The following is a 17,325-nucleotide window of genomic DNA, read 5'->3' as shown; positions in this document are numbered from 1 at the left end:
TTTAAGCCACGATAGTCCACAGTCAATCTCCATTCTCTATCAGATTTGCGCACAGGCCAGATGGGGCTGTTGAAGGGTGAGTGGGTTTTACTGACCACCCCTTGGCTCTCCAGCTCACAAATCATTCTGTGGATGGGGATCACAGCATCTCGATCTGTCCGATAGTGCTGGCGGTACACTGTCGAGGTCACAATTGGCACGCGTTGCTCTTCCACCCTCAGGAGTCCTACTGCAGACGGGTTTTCTGACAGTCCAGGCAAGGTGTTTAATTGCTTAATGTCCTCTGCCTCTACAGCAGCTATTCCAAAAGCCCACCTAAGTCCCTTTGGGTCTTTGTAATAGCTGTTCCGGAGGAAGTCTATGCCTAGAATACACGGAGCGTTTGGGCCAGTCACTATAGGATGTTTTTTCCACTCCTTCCCAGTTAGGCTCACCTCGGCTTCCACCAGGGTCAATTGCTGCGATCGCCCTGTCACACCAGCAATGGAAACAGGTTCTGCCCCCACATGTCCTGATGGTATCAGAGTACACTGTGCACCAGTATCAACTAAGGCATCATATTTTTGTGGCTCTGATGTGCCAGGCCATCGGATCCACACCATCCAGAAGATCCGGTTTTCCCATGCCTCTCCCTGGCTAGAGACAGGGCCCTCTAACCCTGGTTATTATTCCTTTCCTGGGCATATATACTAGAGGTTCCTTCAAGTGGGTCTGACAGATTGTACCCGACAGCTTGGTCATGGGAGGTTGAGGCTACCTTCACCTTGGTGGAACTCCCTCAGTTAGAGTTTCCCTCCCTGAGTTGACGCACCCATGCTGCCAGGACAGAAGTGGGTTTCCCATCCCACCTTCCCATGTCTTCCCCATCGTCACGCAGGAAGAACCACAGATTAGCCCTTGGGGTGTACCCTCTCTCTCTATCTGGGGAATGTTGGGCTCTGACTTTGGGGCCTGTGACTCGCAAGGGTGCTGCATTAACCTTCCTCATCTCCTCCCTCATCTCCTCTGTGAACTCCTTAATCACAGCTGAGACATGAGCCTGCATTGGGCCATTAATCATACTCTCATAATTCCTAAGTTTGTTGGCAACAGAACCCACTGTCTCTCAGTTAGTGTCAGCATCGATTGTTGCGATTAAAGTGGTGTACTGGGATGGCCCAAGATTTGCTAGACTCCACAACATTTGCCCTGTGCACCTGACCTTGTCGGGGTCATTATCATGCTGTCCATCCCTCCCAAAGAGTACCTCCAGTACTGCCACTTCCCTCAGCTGTTGGATCCCTTCCTCAAGGGTCTTCCAGCACATTCTATGATAGTGCTCCTGCATTCTCTCCCTGTGGACATGATTTATTAAAGAAATATGGATATTGATCTAGCACTGATATCCATCTGTGACGGACAAAAACTCTCTAACAGTTTAAAGTTAGAAAGTGTATGTTTATTGAGACACCGGGCAGCGTGTGGGATAGCTCCCAAATAGACACTGCACCTTTCAAATGATTACAGAGTCCTTTTATCCACACAAGAATTGAATACCCAAAATACAAAGACATATTCATCATTTTGGTACAACCCATTCCTCGCTTCATATGCTAATCATTTCAAAAGCTATTAAGCATGCGTAGTTTGTTCCTTGAAATGGGTTGGTGGTCCCTTTCATGGGGAGGGGTCCCAAAATGAGGAAGTAAACGAAGTCTTCCTCATTCTGACCTTTCTACCTTTTCAATGCAAATATGACAAATGAACCTTGGTAGAACACCCATTCCTTGTCTTCAATTGGTTTCAGAACAGAGGAGGCCCACAATTGTCTTATGTTCCTAAAGCTATTTGTCAGTTTCTATGTTCTTCATTATAAACCCACCTAACTAAACACTGTGTTGACAGGCAATCAATTATTAAACTACTCTTAACTTCATCAAGGCCTACTTACAAAATCTCTTTATTTTAATTAACTCTAGTAAGGCTTATCTCTAACTAAAATCTTAGCTCCTCTAAAATCTCTAAATCTCTTAAAAGTTTATGTTTCAGACAAACCTCTCTCTGACACTCATTAAAAGCCGCTCCCAGAGAGAAATGGACCCTGGCTCCCTTACAAAAATCTGATTCATACCTGAGTCCTGGGTCAAGGGTCCCAAGTTCCTTGCCTCACCACCATCCAGCTGGATGCGTGTACCCATAAGGTCCCAGACCCGGAGTAACCAGGTAGTATAAGCCTCACGTCCTCGTTGTACAATGTCTTTGTGCAGGTTATGGAGACTTTCGTACGTCAGGGACTCAGTGATAATCGCAACCTCTGGCTCCCCTGTGGGTTGTGAGGTTCCTCCATTCCTATCCCTATCTGGGTGCTCTGCTTTCATCTTAGACCTCCTTGTTTCTACTGGGGCAACTGCTGCTGGCTGGGACTGTCTTTGTGGTTCAGCTGGAACCTGGACAGTGGGTTCCACAGCTGTACCATTAGACTGTCCCTCTTCAAGGCAAAGGGAGGGTTTCTCACCAGCTGGGGAAATGCACTCCTTCAGCATCTCACGTATCTCCTTAACCAGAACCCTCACCCAATCTGGGTGGTTCATTTCTGAGGCAGGCTGCGGGGCAGGGTCAGGCTCTGGAGCAGCAGCATCTCTAGTCTCTGGGGCAGTGTCAGGCTCTGCAGCAGTATCCCTAGTCTCTGGTGTAGGTGTCAGGGTAGTTATCCAGGTTAATCTTCCCTTATCTCTGAGTGCTAATAGAACAGGCCTATCAGCAACACCACCCATTGTATGATGTCATTAGTGTTGTAGTGTACAGCTACGCAAATGGAGCAAAAAGCTTTGTGAATTTGAAATGGGAGTTTCTGTTTCCTAAACCTAAAGTTGGAGTTTCTATTCTGTATTTTTACATGTATTCATCCTTCCCCCTGAAGTTATTCCCATTGGATTTTACCTATAATGTATTCATACTGGGCATTGTTCTATTGGTTTCACCTTATCTCTTATTTTCCCCTATAAACCCTGTAACTCAACCCCAGACCACTGTCACTTGTACGTGCGGCGTTCGAGCAAATACAACCTACTTTAGACTGCACAACAAGTGTCCAATCTCTTGAGTCTCTTTATCCCAGTCATGATCGCACTCTCTAAATAGCTCTGCCTGTATCAAACGAACCACAAAGGTGTTTGTTGCTTCTCTCCGGCTGCTCCCGGAAGCGCCCCGGGAAAAAGGAGCAAGGCAAAAACAAGGAAGTCGGAGAGAGAAGAGCAACAGGTGGCGCCCCAACACGTGGCTCTGATGCGGCAGCTGTTTTTAAAGCGCGGCAAATAGCACTCTGGTTTGGGGCTTTTCCAGACGCTGATTTGCACCACCGTCACTGCGGGAGACACGGCTGCTGGCGCCACCACCATTGAGCCAGACTCCGCCCAGCGGGTAAAAGCTCTTGGACCATGGCGAGCCTGAGAGGGTTTCCGCTCCTTCTGCTCAGTCCTGGCAGCACTATCGCTGCTGAGAAACTGTTCTGGCTCCTGCCCGGTTCCGGGTTTCCAGCAGAGTGAAGACGCAGCACACCCCAGGAGACGACTTCAGACCGGGAACCGCTGTTGTTTTTTGTTTTCTAAGGGTCGACGGTTCGGTAAGATTCAATACTAACGCGGGAGGGCCCCGGTTAGTGGATCTGGGTGGAGGCACCCCCGTTCCCGCGGAGGGAAAGGGCACGTGAGCACGCAGCGTGCGGGGTGCTGCCGTCAGTTTTTAGACTTTTTCAGGTTTTTTTTCCTTTGCTTTTTTCAGCAGCAGGCAGGTGAGGCTTGCTGGTGGGCAACATGGGTGGGAAATTGTCCAAACAGCAGAAAGAGATTTATTACCAAGTAAAAGTAACCCTGGCAGAGTCAGGAGAAAGTTTTTCTAAAAGTTTTGTGAAAAAGTTTATAAAGTGGTTGATTTTAAGATTTCCAAACGTCTCAGCTCAGGATGTGAGGAAAATGGGTTTTTGGAAGCATGTTGGGGCAGTTTTAACAGAAGGTACCAAGAAGGGGGATCCTTCAGTGAAAAAAGGCTTCATGAGGATCTTTTTGTTAGTTTATGACATGGTTAAAGAAGGTGCAGACAGTCGGGAAACGCGGGAAACTGAAAAGAGCCCATCTGCTTTATTTCCCCCATCTCCCCGACCCCCACGGTCTGAAAATGCTAATTGCTTTGTTGAAACTACCCTTTCTAACCCTTCTCCTGATTCTTTTCATAGTTGTGGCTGTTCCCAAAAATGCTGTACCCCTTCTAACCCCTTCCCACACCCCCCATGGGACGAACCGCCACAAAATGGCGGCAGCCGCGTGGCAGGGGTCTTTGTCTCTCCACAAGGTAGACAAGCACGGCGGGAACTCCTCCTTCCCAGGTCCCCCCCCCCCCCCCCAGTCCCTGACCCTCCTTCCCTTTGTCCTGACCCTTCCTCCTCCTCTCTTGTAGCAGACGAAACCCCTCCCAAGTGCTTTTGCAGGCCTCCACCCACAGCACCACCCCTCCAGGTGGTTCCTTCAGCTCCACCCCTCGAGGTTCCATCACCCGATCCCACCCCGCTCCACACGGCATCACCAAGCTCAGCCACTCCCACACAAACCTCCACCCCTGAGCCTCCGGACCCTGCCCCCCTCCTCCTGTTACCCAAGCTCCGGCCTCTGGTTCCCATGTCGAAGGGAAAGGCGGGGAAGCTGAAGCCGGGAAACAGAAAGCAGGCAAGGATTCAAACTCCTTGTTTCTCGCGCCAGTGTTGTACAACGCGAGAGGCAAAACCCCAGATGGGAACCACTTTCATACGAAAGCATAAAGGAACTCTGCAAAACAAAACGTGAATTTGGACAAAAAAGTGAATTTTTTAGGAGCATGTTAAAAGCAACTTTCAATTCTAACACCTTAGTTCCTACTGATTTAAAGTGCTTGTTCAGTTGCTTGCTCCCTCCATCAGAATACAGAATGTGGGAAAGAACTTGGAAAAGGTTTGCAGGAGACCTTCTTCCAGGAATTTTGCAGACTCACGATTATGCAAAAGATATAGAAGGTGACGAGATCACCCTTGAACATCTTGTGGGTGAAGAGGATTGGAACCAAGCCCAAAAACAAGCAGCAGGGATTCCAAAACCAGTGTTAGACCTCACAAAAGACGCAGCAGAACAGGCATTTCTTAGTATGCCCTCAAAAGAACCTATAATACCTTATATCGCTCTCAGGCAATCTGTTTCAGAGCCATTCATGGATTTTGTTGATCGAGTGAGAGACACGGTTGAGAAAAAGATGGAAGGGCAAGAAGCACGAGCCAAAATCATGTTTGAAATTGTCACCACAAATGCAAATGATGCCTGTCGGCGAGTCATCATGGCTCTTCCAGCGTCACCTCCACCTATGCTGGATCGGCTCATCGAGGAGTGCACAAGAAAAGCCACACTGAGGGCAGAGGACTTGGTGGAAAGTCTTCAGGAAAAAGTGGTTCCGCCAACATCAGCAACCCCAGAAACTCCAACATCGAGTTCTCCTCCTCCCAAACGCAGGTGTTTTTACTGCAGTCAGGAAGGCCATTTCATCAGCCAGTGCCCCTTTCAGGGGACAGCGCCTCCTCAGGGGGGGAGGGAGGAGGGAGGAGAATTCTCCAACCAGCAAAAAATCTTATTGGGGAGCGCAGACCTACCCTGCATGATGATACAAATGGGGTGGGTCAGGGGGGTGTTGGAGACCCCACAGATGACGCAGTTGCGTCAAACAGGAAACGCCGCAAGGGAGGAGGAGAACCCTAACTCCTGTTTTTCCTTTATACTGGCAGAATTCCTATAGTTAGTTTACCCTGTTGTATGATTTCATTTTTCTTTCAGACTAGCAGGATGTCAGTTCCTACATTCCTGCTCCTCATTTGGCTCCAGAAAAGCAGGAGAATGAGGACTGGTTCATGGGCATGTTTAAAGGCTGGGATCTTTCTGGTTGTCCCTTCTAAAGGACATATGTTATTTTGTAGTTGCAACCTTTTTAGTTTTGCTATCATTTGGGATTTTTAAATTAATCATTTTTAGCATTGCTTCCTCCAAGTTTGCAGCCTCCGCACCTGTTGTAGTTGCTGCTGCCACCACAGGAGGAGAATGGTGGGAAGATGGAAAACAAAACAACACTGCAGTTTGATAACCGCAGTTTCTCCTTCCCCCAAAGCTCCATTCCTTTTATTAAACAAAAAAGAGGGAGATGTTGTAGTATACAGCTACGCAAATGGAGCAAAAAGCTTTGTGAATTTGAAATGGGAGTTTCTGTTTCCTAAACCTGGAGTTTCTATTCTGTATTTTTACATGTATTCATCCTTCCCCCGAAGCTATTCCCATTGGATTTTACCTATAATGTATTCATACTGGGCATTGTTCTATTGGTTTCACCTTATCTCTTATTTTCCGCTATAAACCCTGTAACTCAACCCCAGACCATTGTCACTTGTACGTGCGGCGTTTGAGCGAATACAACCTACTTTAGACTGCACAAGTGTCCAATCTCTTGAGTCTCTTTATCCCGGTCATGATCGCGCTCTATAAATAGCTCTGCCTGTATCAAACGCATCACAAAGGTGTTTGTTGCTTCCCTCTGGCTGCTCCCGGAAGCGTCCGGCTAGCGCCCCGGGAAAAAGGAGCCGGGTGAAAACAAGGAAGTCGGAGAGAAAAGAAGCAACAATTAGCATTTAGAGTGGATCTTAACCCTTCAAAAACTGGTGGGGCAGATCCAAAAAGATGGTTAAACGCTTGGGAGAAAAATTCCCCCTGTGTCATTTCCTCACAGTAAAGTAACCCCATTATTAAACCCATTATTAAAGTAACCCCAAAAACATACAGTTAGTGTGTGATAGCTCTGAATCCATGTACTAGCCTTCCAGAGGAAGTTAAAGATCCATAAATTCCTCACCTTATTAACCCATAAGCCAAACTGGATAACAGCCAGAGCAGCCTTAGTTATAGGGCCAATGTCAAGGTAAGGGCCGACAAATGGGAGAAATATAGCCACGACCACATGTCACCCAAACCAGGTTAAACTAGACCACATGGTGACACTTAAAGATGTTTCTATATCAGCACACACACAAAAAAATTAGATTACTTAAGAACTGTTAATTATTTTTCCTCTCATTGCCCTCGAGCCCCACTTTGGGTGCCAAAATCTGTCTTGGTTTGAAAAGACAGGAGTCTGTGAAGGAAGGCAAGGGCCTCCCATGAAATGGAAAAGGTAAACCCCCTCCCTCCAAATTACCACAATTTCAAAATAAAAAGGCTCTCAGGCAAAGATATGGGAATGGCAATAACAGTTCTTTACTAGGAAAAAACTAAATTAAAAAAATGTAATTAGTACAAACAAAACTACTGATAGAGTCAGAAACCTGACACCCTGATGAGTCAGGGTGTTAGTGATAGTCCAGTTAAATGGTGGCTTCTCCTCCTGCTCCTGGAGTCGCAGATGAAATGCTGCTGAAGCGATGGTCCAGTAGAAGGGTGTAGTTTTCCTGAAGGTCTGGTGATAGAGTAGGTGGGCCTGGTCTTGCTCTAGGAATCCAGTGAAGAGACTCTGTTGATGTCCCAAGAAATGTTGATTTTATGCAGGTAGGGATGCTTGGCTCCTCCCTCTGGGTGGAGCATCTTACAATGGGATGATGTAACTTTATCAGTCATGCAGTGAGCCATTCAATGGCACATTAACAGAAGATATCTCCCCGGAGGGAGACATTGTTCTTGGAAAAGATAAGAAAACTGCCCAACATAGATGGCAAATAGAATATATGCTTATTTTACAAGCCAGGACAACGGATCAGGGAGATCACTCACCAATTACTGTCATAGTCAAAACAGACTCACCTCGGGGAAATTAATTTATTTTATAACCAATTAAACAGAGTAGGAAAATGAGAAATAAGAATAAACCTAAAACCACCTCCCCCTACCCTCCCTTCTTCCCAGACTCAGATTTACTCCCAACTCTTTTACCTCCTCCCCTTGAGCAGTGCGCAAAATGGGGAATGTGGATTTCTGTCAGCTCATAACACTTGTCTCTGCTGCTCCTTTCTCCTCATAGATTCCCCTCTCCATGGGAGGCAGTCCCGCACCAACTTTTCTAATGTGGGTCCTTCCCATGGGCTGCAGTTCTCTAAGAACTGCTCCAGCAAGGTGCCTTTTCATGGGGTCCAGTCCTTCAGGAACAGCCTGCTCCACTGTTCTGCCAGCTCCTGCATGGACTCCTCTCCACAGAGCATAGCCCCTGCCAGGAGCCCTCTTGTGGCAAGCACATTTCTCTCTCTCAGGATTTTTCATATAGGTGCATATAGAGAAAGGAGAAAACAGTTTCCATTTCTGCTCCTTGTTTTTCCTATGTGGAATGTGTTTGGAGAGTTGTTTACCTGGGGTGATTGCTTGATTGGATTCTGGTGAGAATTGTTTGAGTCTGGTGGCCAATCGGATCCACCTGTGTCTGGACTCTGGCGAATAGGGTCACGACTTGTTGGTTAGTTAGATTTAGTAGTTAGAGAAAGTAGCATGTAGTTTTAGTATATATATATATAGTATATTATATTATATATATATATAGTATATTATATTAGTTTTAGTGTATATATATATATATAGTATATTAATGTATTGTAGCATAGTTATAATAAAGAAATCATTCAGCCTTCTGAACTGAGTCAGACATCATCATTCTTCCCATTGGGTTTGCCTGCATTTACAATACCCACTCAAGTGTGGGCTCCTTCCAGGCTGCAGATCCCTTCAGGGCATCCCCACCCACTGTGCTGTGGGCTTCTCACATGGGCTGCAGTGGGGATCTATTCCTCTACTCACCTACACGGGCTATGGGTCAAAATCCACTGTTGCTCTCACATCTCCTTCCTCCCTGCCAGCTGCTGTTCCACAGCAGCGTTTACCACTTTTTTAGTATCTAATCACAGAGGCCCTCCCAGCATCACTGGTTGGCTCAGCCTTAGCCAGTGGCAGGTCTGTCCTGGAGCTCTCTGGAGCCGGCTCTGCCCAACATGGGAGCAGTTTCTGGTGTCTTCTCATAGAGGGTCACCCTGCAGGCCCCTGCTACCCAGATGTGACCATGCAAACCTGTGACGAGGATGATGAGGTAGTACCAAGGGGAGCATAGGGGTATCAAGAAAAGTATGAGGCAGGGGAAGCAGCAAGAGGAGCTTAAAAGTTTCAATGAGCTGGAGTCATTGCCATAGGTCCAGAGACAATCACCAAAGTCCCAGTGTGACTCTGCTGGTATGAGGCCAAGGACATGGCCCGCCCCTGGGTCAGGGCAATCCCAAGCACAGACTCAGGCTGGGCAGAGCAGGGGTTGAAAGCAGCCCTGAGGAGAAGGACTTGGGCATGTTGGTGGACAAAAATCTCAGTGTGCCCCAACCGCTTGCGCTGTCACCCAGAAAACCCCATGCCCTGGGCTGGCACCACAGAGTGGGCAGCAGGGGACAAGGGGGATTCTGCACCTCTGCTCTGCTCAGGTGAGACCCCACCTGCAGAGCTGCCTCCAGCCCTTGGGTCCAGCATGAGAAGGATGTGGAGCTGCTGGAGTGAGTCCAGAGTGGCCAAAGAGATGCTCCAAGGTCTGGAGCCCCTCTGCTCTGAGCCGAGCTGGGAGAGCTGGGAGTGTTCAGCCTGGAGAAGAGAAGGCTTCAGGGAGACCTTAGAGACATTTCCAATGCCTAAAAGGGCTCTAAGAGAGCTGAGGGATAACCTTGCACAAGGGCTTGGAATGCCAGGACAAGGGGAATGGCTTTCCACTGGCAGAGGGCAGGGTTAGAAGAAACTCTTCCCTGTGGGGATGGTAAGACACTGGCACAGGTTGCCCAGAGTAGCTGTGGCTGTCCCATCCCTTCAAGTGTCTGAGGCCAGGTTGGAGGGGGCTTGGAGCAACCTGGTCTGGTGGCAGGTGTCCCTGCCCATGGTGGGGGGTGGAATAGGATGAGCTTTGAGGTCTCTCCAGCCCAGACCAGTCTGGGATTCTATGCTGAGGTGAAACATCACCATAGTGATGACGAATCCAGGGGTTGCTATGCTGCCATGGCATCATGTCCATTGAGTGGTCCTTGGCAAGGTCAAAGGGCAGCTCCTGAGGAGACAGGGTCATCTGATTGGGCCAAAGCTGCAGAAGTGGGATGCCATCACTCAGTGCTGAAGGCTCACTGTCAGGTGCCCTGACCTTTGACCGGTAGAAGGCGGAGGCTTTTGTGCCTTCAAGGAGGGACAGCCTTGAGGACATGGCTTCTGCCTCTCCTGCCTGTGGTTCTTCCCTGTCTGGGAAAGGGATGCGAGCTGAGCTGAGGCTGGACATGACATTCAGTGCGTGGCATGTCGGTCAGCCTCAGAGACCATAGGAATGGGGTTGGCTCCAGCCAGGAAGACACATTGCTGCCACTCACTGTGACAGAAAACATGAAAAACAGAAAGTTTTGGTTGCAAAATACAGCTTAAAGACTAACTAGCAAATGAGATAAAAGAATGTAAAAGTAGACACACAGGATGTTGAACAGAGCTGGAAGCAGTGGAAAAACAGATTATAAGGCACCTAGGTGGGTTTTGTGGCAAAGTTATGTAACAGGAAACAACAGTGCATGCCCTAAGAGAAGTTCAAGGCAAAGGCACTTCCAGTTTTGAGGGCTCACAGTGAAGATGACCACCAGAGACCTCTTTAGATGACCCTCCAAGACCATAAAAGGACTTCCAGCAAGGGGCAGAGGTGCGTAAAATAGTTCTATGAAAAGTAATGTTTATGTATGAGCTAGGAACTACCTTGTGATGTGTATGATCATGGTGGAATAAACCCCCTGTTGAAAAGTTTCTTCGATTAGAGGAGACATTATCTGCATATAAATATTAGTCATTAATCAACAGTAATACTGGCTCCAGGGATGATCTGGAGTGAGTGGTGTCACGACAGCCTGGGCACTTCGTACATCTGATCCAGCAGCACTGAGCCTGCTGGTTTGGGCGGTTTTCCCTTGGCCATTTACTCAGTCCATTGTGGGAACCTGTGTTGAGGGTAGCAGGCCTGGGATGCCTTGGGAGGATACTTTTGTTTAAACTGTGTCGATTCCCCGAGGGTCCCTGCCCCATATGTTAATAGCCACTTGCCAGTCACCCGGGATTCACTCCCACAGCCCACAAAGTTCTATTCACCCCATTCCCCCATTGGTTCCTGTGTTAGTCACTCCCCTCATGTTACACCACTGGTTAAATGTATATCACCCCACCACAACTCCTCCTTATACCCCATTGGTTCATTGTACCCTGTCCCCGCCTACCTTTCCCTGGTTTATATACTTTGTATCCATCCATTGCTGGGGCTCTCAGCTCCAGCTTAGGCTTCTGCTGTCTGCCTGTGCACCGTTCCTGGATCCCTCCTCCTGCGGTTTGTCTCCCTCCTGCTTCACCTGCCTCCCTCTCAGCCTACCTTCATCCTACCCCTGTGGACCCTCTACTCAATCCTCAAATAAAACCCAGTTGGAACTCTACATGGAGTGCACTTCTGTTTGTTCCTAGTGTGGAAGATTACTTCATCCGGGCACCGTCGACTGGTCGGCTGAGGGACTGGTTCGTGGGACCTTGGCATGGCAACAGCACCAACCCTGCGGGTCATCTTACGGGACACGGTCTGGGGCAGCCCACAGTCCATATCTCACCAGTCAGGCTGTAAGGAGACTGCATGGCTGTTGAATGTTTTGCAATGTCCGGCAACACCATCCCTGGTCTCCCATTATTTGCAGAGTTGCTCAGGTTGGCCAGGCACCATGTTCCTGTGGTAAATCTATGCTAGCTCTTCCCAATGCCCTTCTTTCTCAGTTGCTTGAAAGGGTGTCCAGGAGGATTTGCTCCATCACTTTCCCAGGGATTCCAAAGCAGCTGCTTAACCTGTAGTTATTCAGACCCTCCTTTGTGCCTATCTTTAAGACTGTTGTAATGCTCTCTGAAGTTCTCAAGAATCACCTTCACTGGCCAGGCTCTTCTGAAGACAATGGACAGCTGATGTAGCTTCCTCCAGTCCTTAGACCTGGTGTATGCCTGGCTTAAGATTCTAACTTCTCCCTAACCATTCTCCCCCTTCCCTACTTCTGTGGCATATGAATGTGAGAGACACAAGCTAGAAGCAAGTAAATTTGGTTTATTGCAAAGTTAAGACATTATTTATACATTTTAGTGTGAGAAACTGTGTTCAGCAGTTTGCTCAAAAACGGTTGCAGGCCTGTAATAAATCCTTCGTTTTGACAGCTTGTTATTCTTCTCACAAGGTTTACAGGCTTGACAAACAGGACATCTTTCCAGTTTTCAGATCGTGTGTAATCAGCTTTCTTCCCCATTTCTCAGCATTCTTACCCACATGATGCAGGGCAGGCTTCCTCTTAACTCCATAACTGCTTCCACAGGAATGTCTGTACACTCCTCCTGGATAACTTGATTCTTCTTCCACAATCTTTTCTTCCACATTCCTCCTTTCTAAGATGAGGTTAATCAGAAGTTTCCAGTTCACTTGATCTCCTATCACCCAGGGCTGTGATTCTGCTTTTCACTTTGCTAAGTTATTTTAAATTATGCCCTCAACCCTTGACCTTCTCATTCTTAGCCAGTTCTTGAGTATTTTCAGGATCAAGAATTCCTCCCTCCTATCAAAGGTCATATAAAGATGAGTGAATTATACACTGGGCAAGTTTCAACTTTGATCTGTCATCATTAATGGAAAAATTGATCTGGGAGGGAAAGGAACTCACAGAATTGCAGGTTCAGCCCTTGCCTAGGAATTGTTCCTGATTTCCACAAAACAGGGGCTTCCGTGGTTTGAAGAATAGTCTTTGAATGATCTCTACAGCCCAGCTTTTACCTTCCTCAGGGTGCTCCTTCCCACAGTATCTCACACCAGTCTGGCACAGTTCCTGTGCAGGTGACATCCACTGTCACCAACAACAGGACCACTTTTCCTTTACCCACTGCCAGTGAGAGGGAGCATGGATCATTAAATTTTTTTCCCACAGAAGATGTGGAGCAGAAATCCCTGTTGTAAATCCTGCCAATCCTTTCTGAATTTGTACATCCAAGCAAAGAATCTTGCACAGAATCTACCTTCTTGGAACCCTGGTGATCAGTGGCACAAAGGTGGAGCCTGGAAGACAATGCTGAGTCCAGTCCTTTCTGACACCTTTTTTAGTAAACTGGGTAATGGGACCAGGGGGTGCCTTCCCACAAACTGGGAGCAGTGGCTGATCTGCCAGAGAGAAGTGCTGCCATCCAGAGGGACAGTTCAACAAGGGTGACAGTTCAATGACAAGTACTGAGTTGTGTCCTTGGGAAGGAGCAACCACAGGCACCGGTATCTGCTGGAGGCCACCCAGTTGAAAAACTAAAGTTTGGCAGGGTCCTGCTGGAGACCAGGATGCCCATGGGCCAGCAATGTGCACCTGCACACTTCTGCACTGGGAGGGTGGCTAAGCACTGGTGCAGGTGCCCAGGGAGGTAGTGGAGTCTCCATCCCTGGAGAGACTCAAAAGCCACCTGGACACATCCTGGGCAGCTGGCTCTGGGTGGCCCTGATGGAGCAGGGGCTGGGCAAGGTGACCTGCAGAGGTGCCTCCAGCCTCCCCAGGCCTGAGATTCTGGGACTCTGAGAATAATCAGGCTGCAGTTTCCTAAGGACAAATGAAAAAGCTTCACATATGGCAGGTTTCTCCTGCTCTCACCAAAGTGGTTCATGTGACATGTCTCCCTTCTGCAGATTCCTCCCTGGAGTGAGGATGCCTCTCAAGGTCATGCCTTGAGGCTGAGAGAAATGTTTGCCAGTGGTCATTGGTTTGGGTGAGTAGCATCAATCTTTAAGAACTGGTTTTGCTGGCTTGACTAGAATTGCTACAATGTTGCTTCAAAATATAATGCACTATACTGGAAATTATAGGTCTCTGTACTGGGTAGTAAATAACTCTGATAAAGATCTATTCGTTTAATCATGATCATAATAAACTCTTTATTTTTCTATAAATATATCATTCATCCTATGGAAAACAGTTGTGTAAAAGTACAATTTCACTTATACTATCCTTTAAACATAAACTACTGACTAAATCTAGGACTGCATCCAGCTGCACCCTGGCTCCTCTCTGAGACGTTCAGGAAGCAAGGAGGTCCCTTCTGCACCTTGTGTCTCCTGCCTGCTCCCTGCACAGCTCTCCAGGTGGTCCTGTAGGTCTTGGGCCAGCTGTGACTGCAGCAGGGACACCTGAAAGAGGCACAAGGCCTGGCTCAGACAAGCCCACGCTGGCAGGAGCACCTGCAGCCCCACGGTACTGGCTCTCAGGGCAGACACAGCCTCCAACTCCAGCCCTCTCCAACACTCCTCCCTGGGGCAAGGGGAAGGGAACAGGCTCCCAGACAGAGCAGAGCTCAGATGATCAACAAGTCCAGTTCAAGGCTGGCAAAGCCTTCCCACATACATCCCTCAGCCACCACAGGTCTGTTAGAGACAGTTCTGACAGGATTTAGGAACCCAACTCTGATTTCCAAAGCACACATTTGGGCCACTGACCTCTTTCTCCACAGGCTGTGCCTCAGCAGGAGGGCTGCTGCTCCCCTGAGCTACTGGAGGAGTCTTCTATTGTAGAAGTAGACCAATTTTGATGGGCAGACTTGTGGACAGGCAACGTAAAGTAGTCTGGGGGGAACACTCTCCTAAAAGTTCTGATTCTTCTCCTTTCAGGTTCCACCTGCACATTGGATGGGAGAGACGGTCACAGAAACCTGTCAGCAAACACAAAGCAAAAGGACCTCTGGACATTATGGCAAGGAGATCTCTGCTCTGAGACCCTGAATTGCACTAGACAACACTGGGGGCAAAAAGCTCTCGCTGGGGGCTGTGCAAGAGAGGCCAGTGTGTGTGCGGGGACACAGGGCCAGGGAGGGAGCCAGCGGAGTGAAGGTGCCCTAATGAAAGCCATGGGCTGCCCCAAGAGAGAGGACAAACAAAAGGGTGTGCCCACAGCAGGGACAGGGAGAGGCAAGGAAACAAGGAGAGGTCTCCAAAGCACTGCCTGGGCTAACGTGCCAAGTTCCAGAGGAGCCTGAGGCTCAGCAAAGGCAGCAAGAGCCCAATTTACCTGCTCACCACTTCTCCTGGGCACAGTGGATAATTCAGGCCTCTCTCTCTTCTCCTCCTCTGCTGATGCAACCGGCTGCTTAGGTTCCAGGCTGGTCCCTGAGCCACATAACAGCTGTTCCACTTGTGCTCCAACAGCCTGCTGGGTATTCAGAGAGGAGATGATGCCCATATTTCAAACACCACAGAAGCTGTCCCTCAGAAATCTCCATCTCGGGAAGCATCCTCAAAGCACCAGCAATGCAGCTGCTCTTCAGCCCTCAGTACAAAACTCAGCTGGGTTTAGTTCATCACTCTGCTCACCTGCTCCATTCTTTTGCACCCAGAATATAAACCCCCATGTGTTTGCTCCCCTTGTGTAGGGCATAGGAGAAGCAGCTCCCCATGCCTAGCTTCTGGCCTGGAGTTGATTTGAACAGTAAGCTCCAGAGCTGGATCAGTCATTCTGGGCATGCCAGGAAACAATCTGGCAGTCAATGGTCTCTGGCTGGAGCCAGGCAGACAGACAAGGCTGCCTGCTGCAGCCCGGGCTGCTTTACCCAAGCAGGCCTGGACTGACAGGGATAGAGACCCACCTCTTCATGGGAAACAGCACTGCAATGATTCAGGGACACTGGAGTGGACTGAAGGTCAATGCCAGTGCCTGCCTGGATACCAGACTTTCCCTTCAGGATGTACAAGTGTTTCTGCAGAGACCCTTTTTCTTTCAAAGCAGCAATCCCATGCTCCAACTCTTCCTGCCTCCTTTCCTTTGCAGTGCCCAATTGTTGTGTTCTTTCCTGGTGACTTTGCATCTCAGGTGCATGCATTTAATTCTTCTTTTCCAGATCTCTCATGTGCTGCTGGTTCAATTCCCGTTCATGCTGCCAAAAAAGGGAGAAAAAGGGTCACTCATTCCCTCTCTTGGTTTGCTTTTCAGACCAGATCTGGATACCTGCTGCAGGGGCAGGCACAGGCTGCCCCTCTCTCTCTCTGCCCCTTGGGATGCTGCAGACCTTTGCTGGTTCCCTATCGCGGCCTGGGGTCCCAGGGGTCTGTCCAGCCCCCTGGGCAGCTGCCACCGTAGGTGTCCCGGATAGCGCTGTGCTGATGAGGTGCAGCCTGTCTGGCCCCTCAGGCTAGCTCCCAGCCTCAGGCAACTTTACCGAGCAACTCTGGAGTGATTTCAGCTCTGTGAGTTCAGCTTTTAAGTGATTTCAGCTCTGTGCTCACTATGTGCCTCGGCAGACGCAGGGATGGAGAGAGGAGAAATCTGTATGGAGTTCTGCAGAGATGTATTTATTGGCAGGTCCTGCACAGGGTTCCAGTGACAGCTCTTCTGCCGAACTGGGCAGAGATGGTGTTTAAGTAGGCTACTGGGGGATTGGAAATTGTCCAATGGCCAGGGTTGAGGAGAATACAACCTATAGCCTTACAGAGAGATAACAAGGGTCCGAGAGCAGAAGAGGGGCTGCTTTGGTCCACTCATCATGAATCTGCATTTCTTATCTTAGGGCGAGTGACTGCCAGGGAGGCCTTACAGGGCCTCTGACTGCTACAGTCCCCCCCTTGATGCTGCTCTTTCCCAGCTCACTCAGCCTGTCCCAGCTTCCTTTCTGCCCTTCCCCGACCTCCTGCAGCTCCACTCTGTAGAGAGCTTGGCAGAAGAATGGTTAAACAGCAAGGGACATGAAACTGTAAAATTGGTCAAAGTATGAGGGGCTACGTGACTGCTGCAACGGTCAGCATGACCCTGGGTATAGAAATCAGGATATGTAGAAATCAGAGTTTGCAAGAATCAGAATGCTGAAAACTGCTTGGTATGTAGAAATAGATAGAGAAGAACCAAAAAGTATCAATCACAAGAACAGCAAGAGCAACCGAACAAGGCAGATGCGCAAATCACACAGCAACCAATCATGAGCTTGGCTTTTGCAATATGCATGAACTAATTAACAAGTATATATAAACTTTGTAATTTGTTGCAATAAACTGAGACTTGATGATCATGATATCATGAGTCTTGTCTCCCGCGGCGCTTCTCCGACAAATGGTGACCCCGACGTGATACGAGGCAAGGGCAGGAGAGGTGCTCCGTTGGGTTCGGGTCCTGCAGCTGGAAGGACGGCGACAGAGCTGCCAGTTTTTGCTCCGCGCCCTGAGTGACCACAGCGGTGGGCTCAGCCGATACATGCTGCCGAAGCTTGAAGGGGCCAGCAACAGTACCGACGCAACCATGGA

The 17,325-nt window shown here is 48.7% G+C and overlaps 1 protein-coding gene and 1 long non-coding RNA gene across 2 annotated transcripts; both read left to right on the top strand.

The window, feature by feature from the left end:
* The first annotated feature begins 3,263 nt into the window (after positions 1–3,263).
* On the top strand, positions 3,264–6,511 carry LOC128796578 (endogenous retrovirus group K member 5 Gag polyprotein-like). Its single transcript, XM_053958377.1, has 2 exons — positions 3,264–3,601; positions 4,432–6,511. Exon 2 carries the CDS (start codon positions 4,846–4,848, stop codon positions 5,785–5,787), a length of 942 nt encoding a protein of 313 aa, XP_053814352.1. The 5' UTR covers positions 3,264–3,601; positions 4,432–4,845; the 3' UTR covers positions 5,788–6,511.
* A 5,090-nt stretch (positions 6,512–11,601) lies between these two features.
* LOC128796849 (uncharacterized) lies at positions 11,602–17,096 on the top strand. Its single transcript, XR_008433914.1, has 3 exons — positions 11,602–11,663; positions 13,735–13,814; positions 14,710–17,096. It is a non-coding gene; the product is annotated as an uncharacterized LOC128796849 (long non-coding RNA).
* The last annotated feature ends 229 nt before the right edge of the window (positions 17,097–17,325 follow it).

Source organism: Vidua chalybeata, chromosome 17 (genome assembly GCF_026979565.1).
Source record: "Vidua chalybeata isolate OUT-0048 chromosome 17, bVidCha1 merged haplotype, whole genome shotgun sequence".
Classification (NCBI taxonomy): Eukaryota; Metazoa; Chordata; class Aves; order Passeriformes; family Viduidae; genus Vidua; species Vidua chalybeata.
Note: the sequence above shows the minus strand (reverse complement) of the source record. Positions and strands in the feature narration are given on the sequence as shown.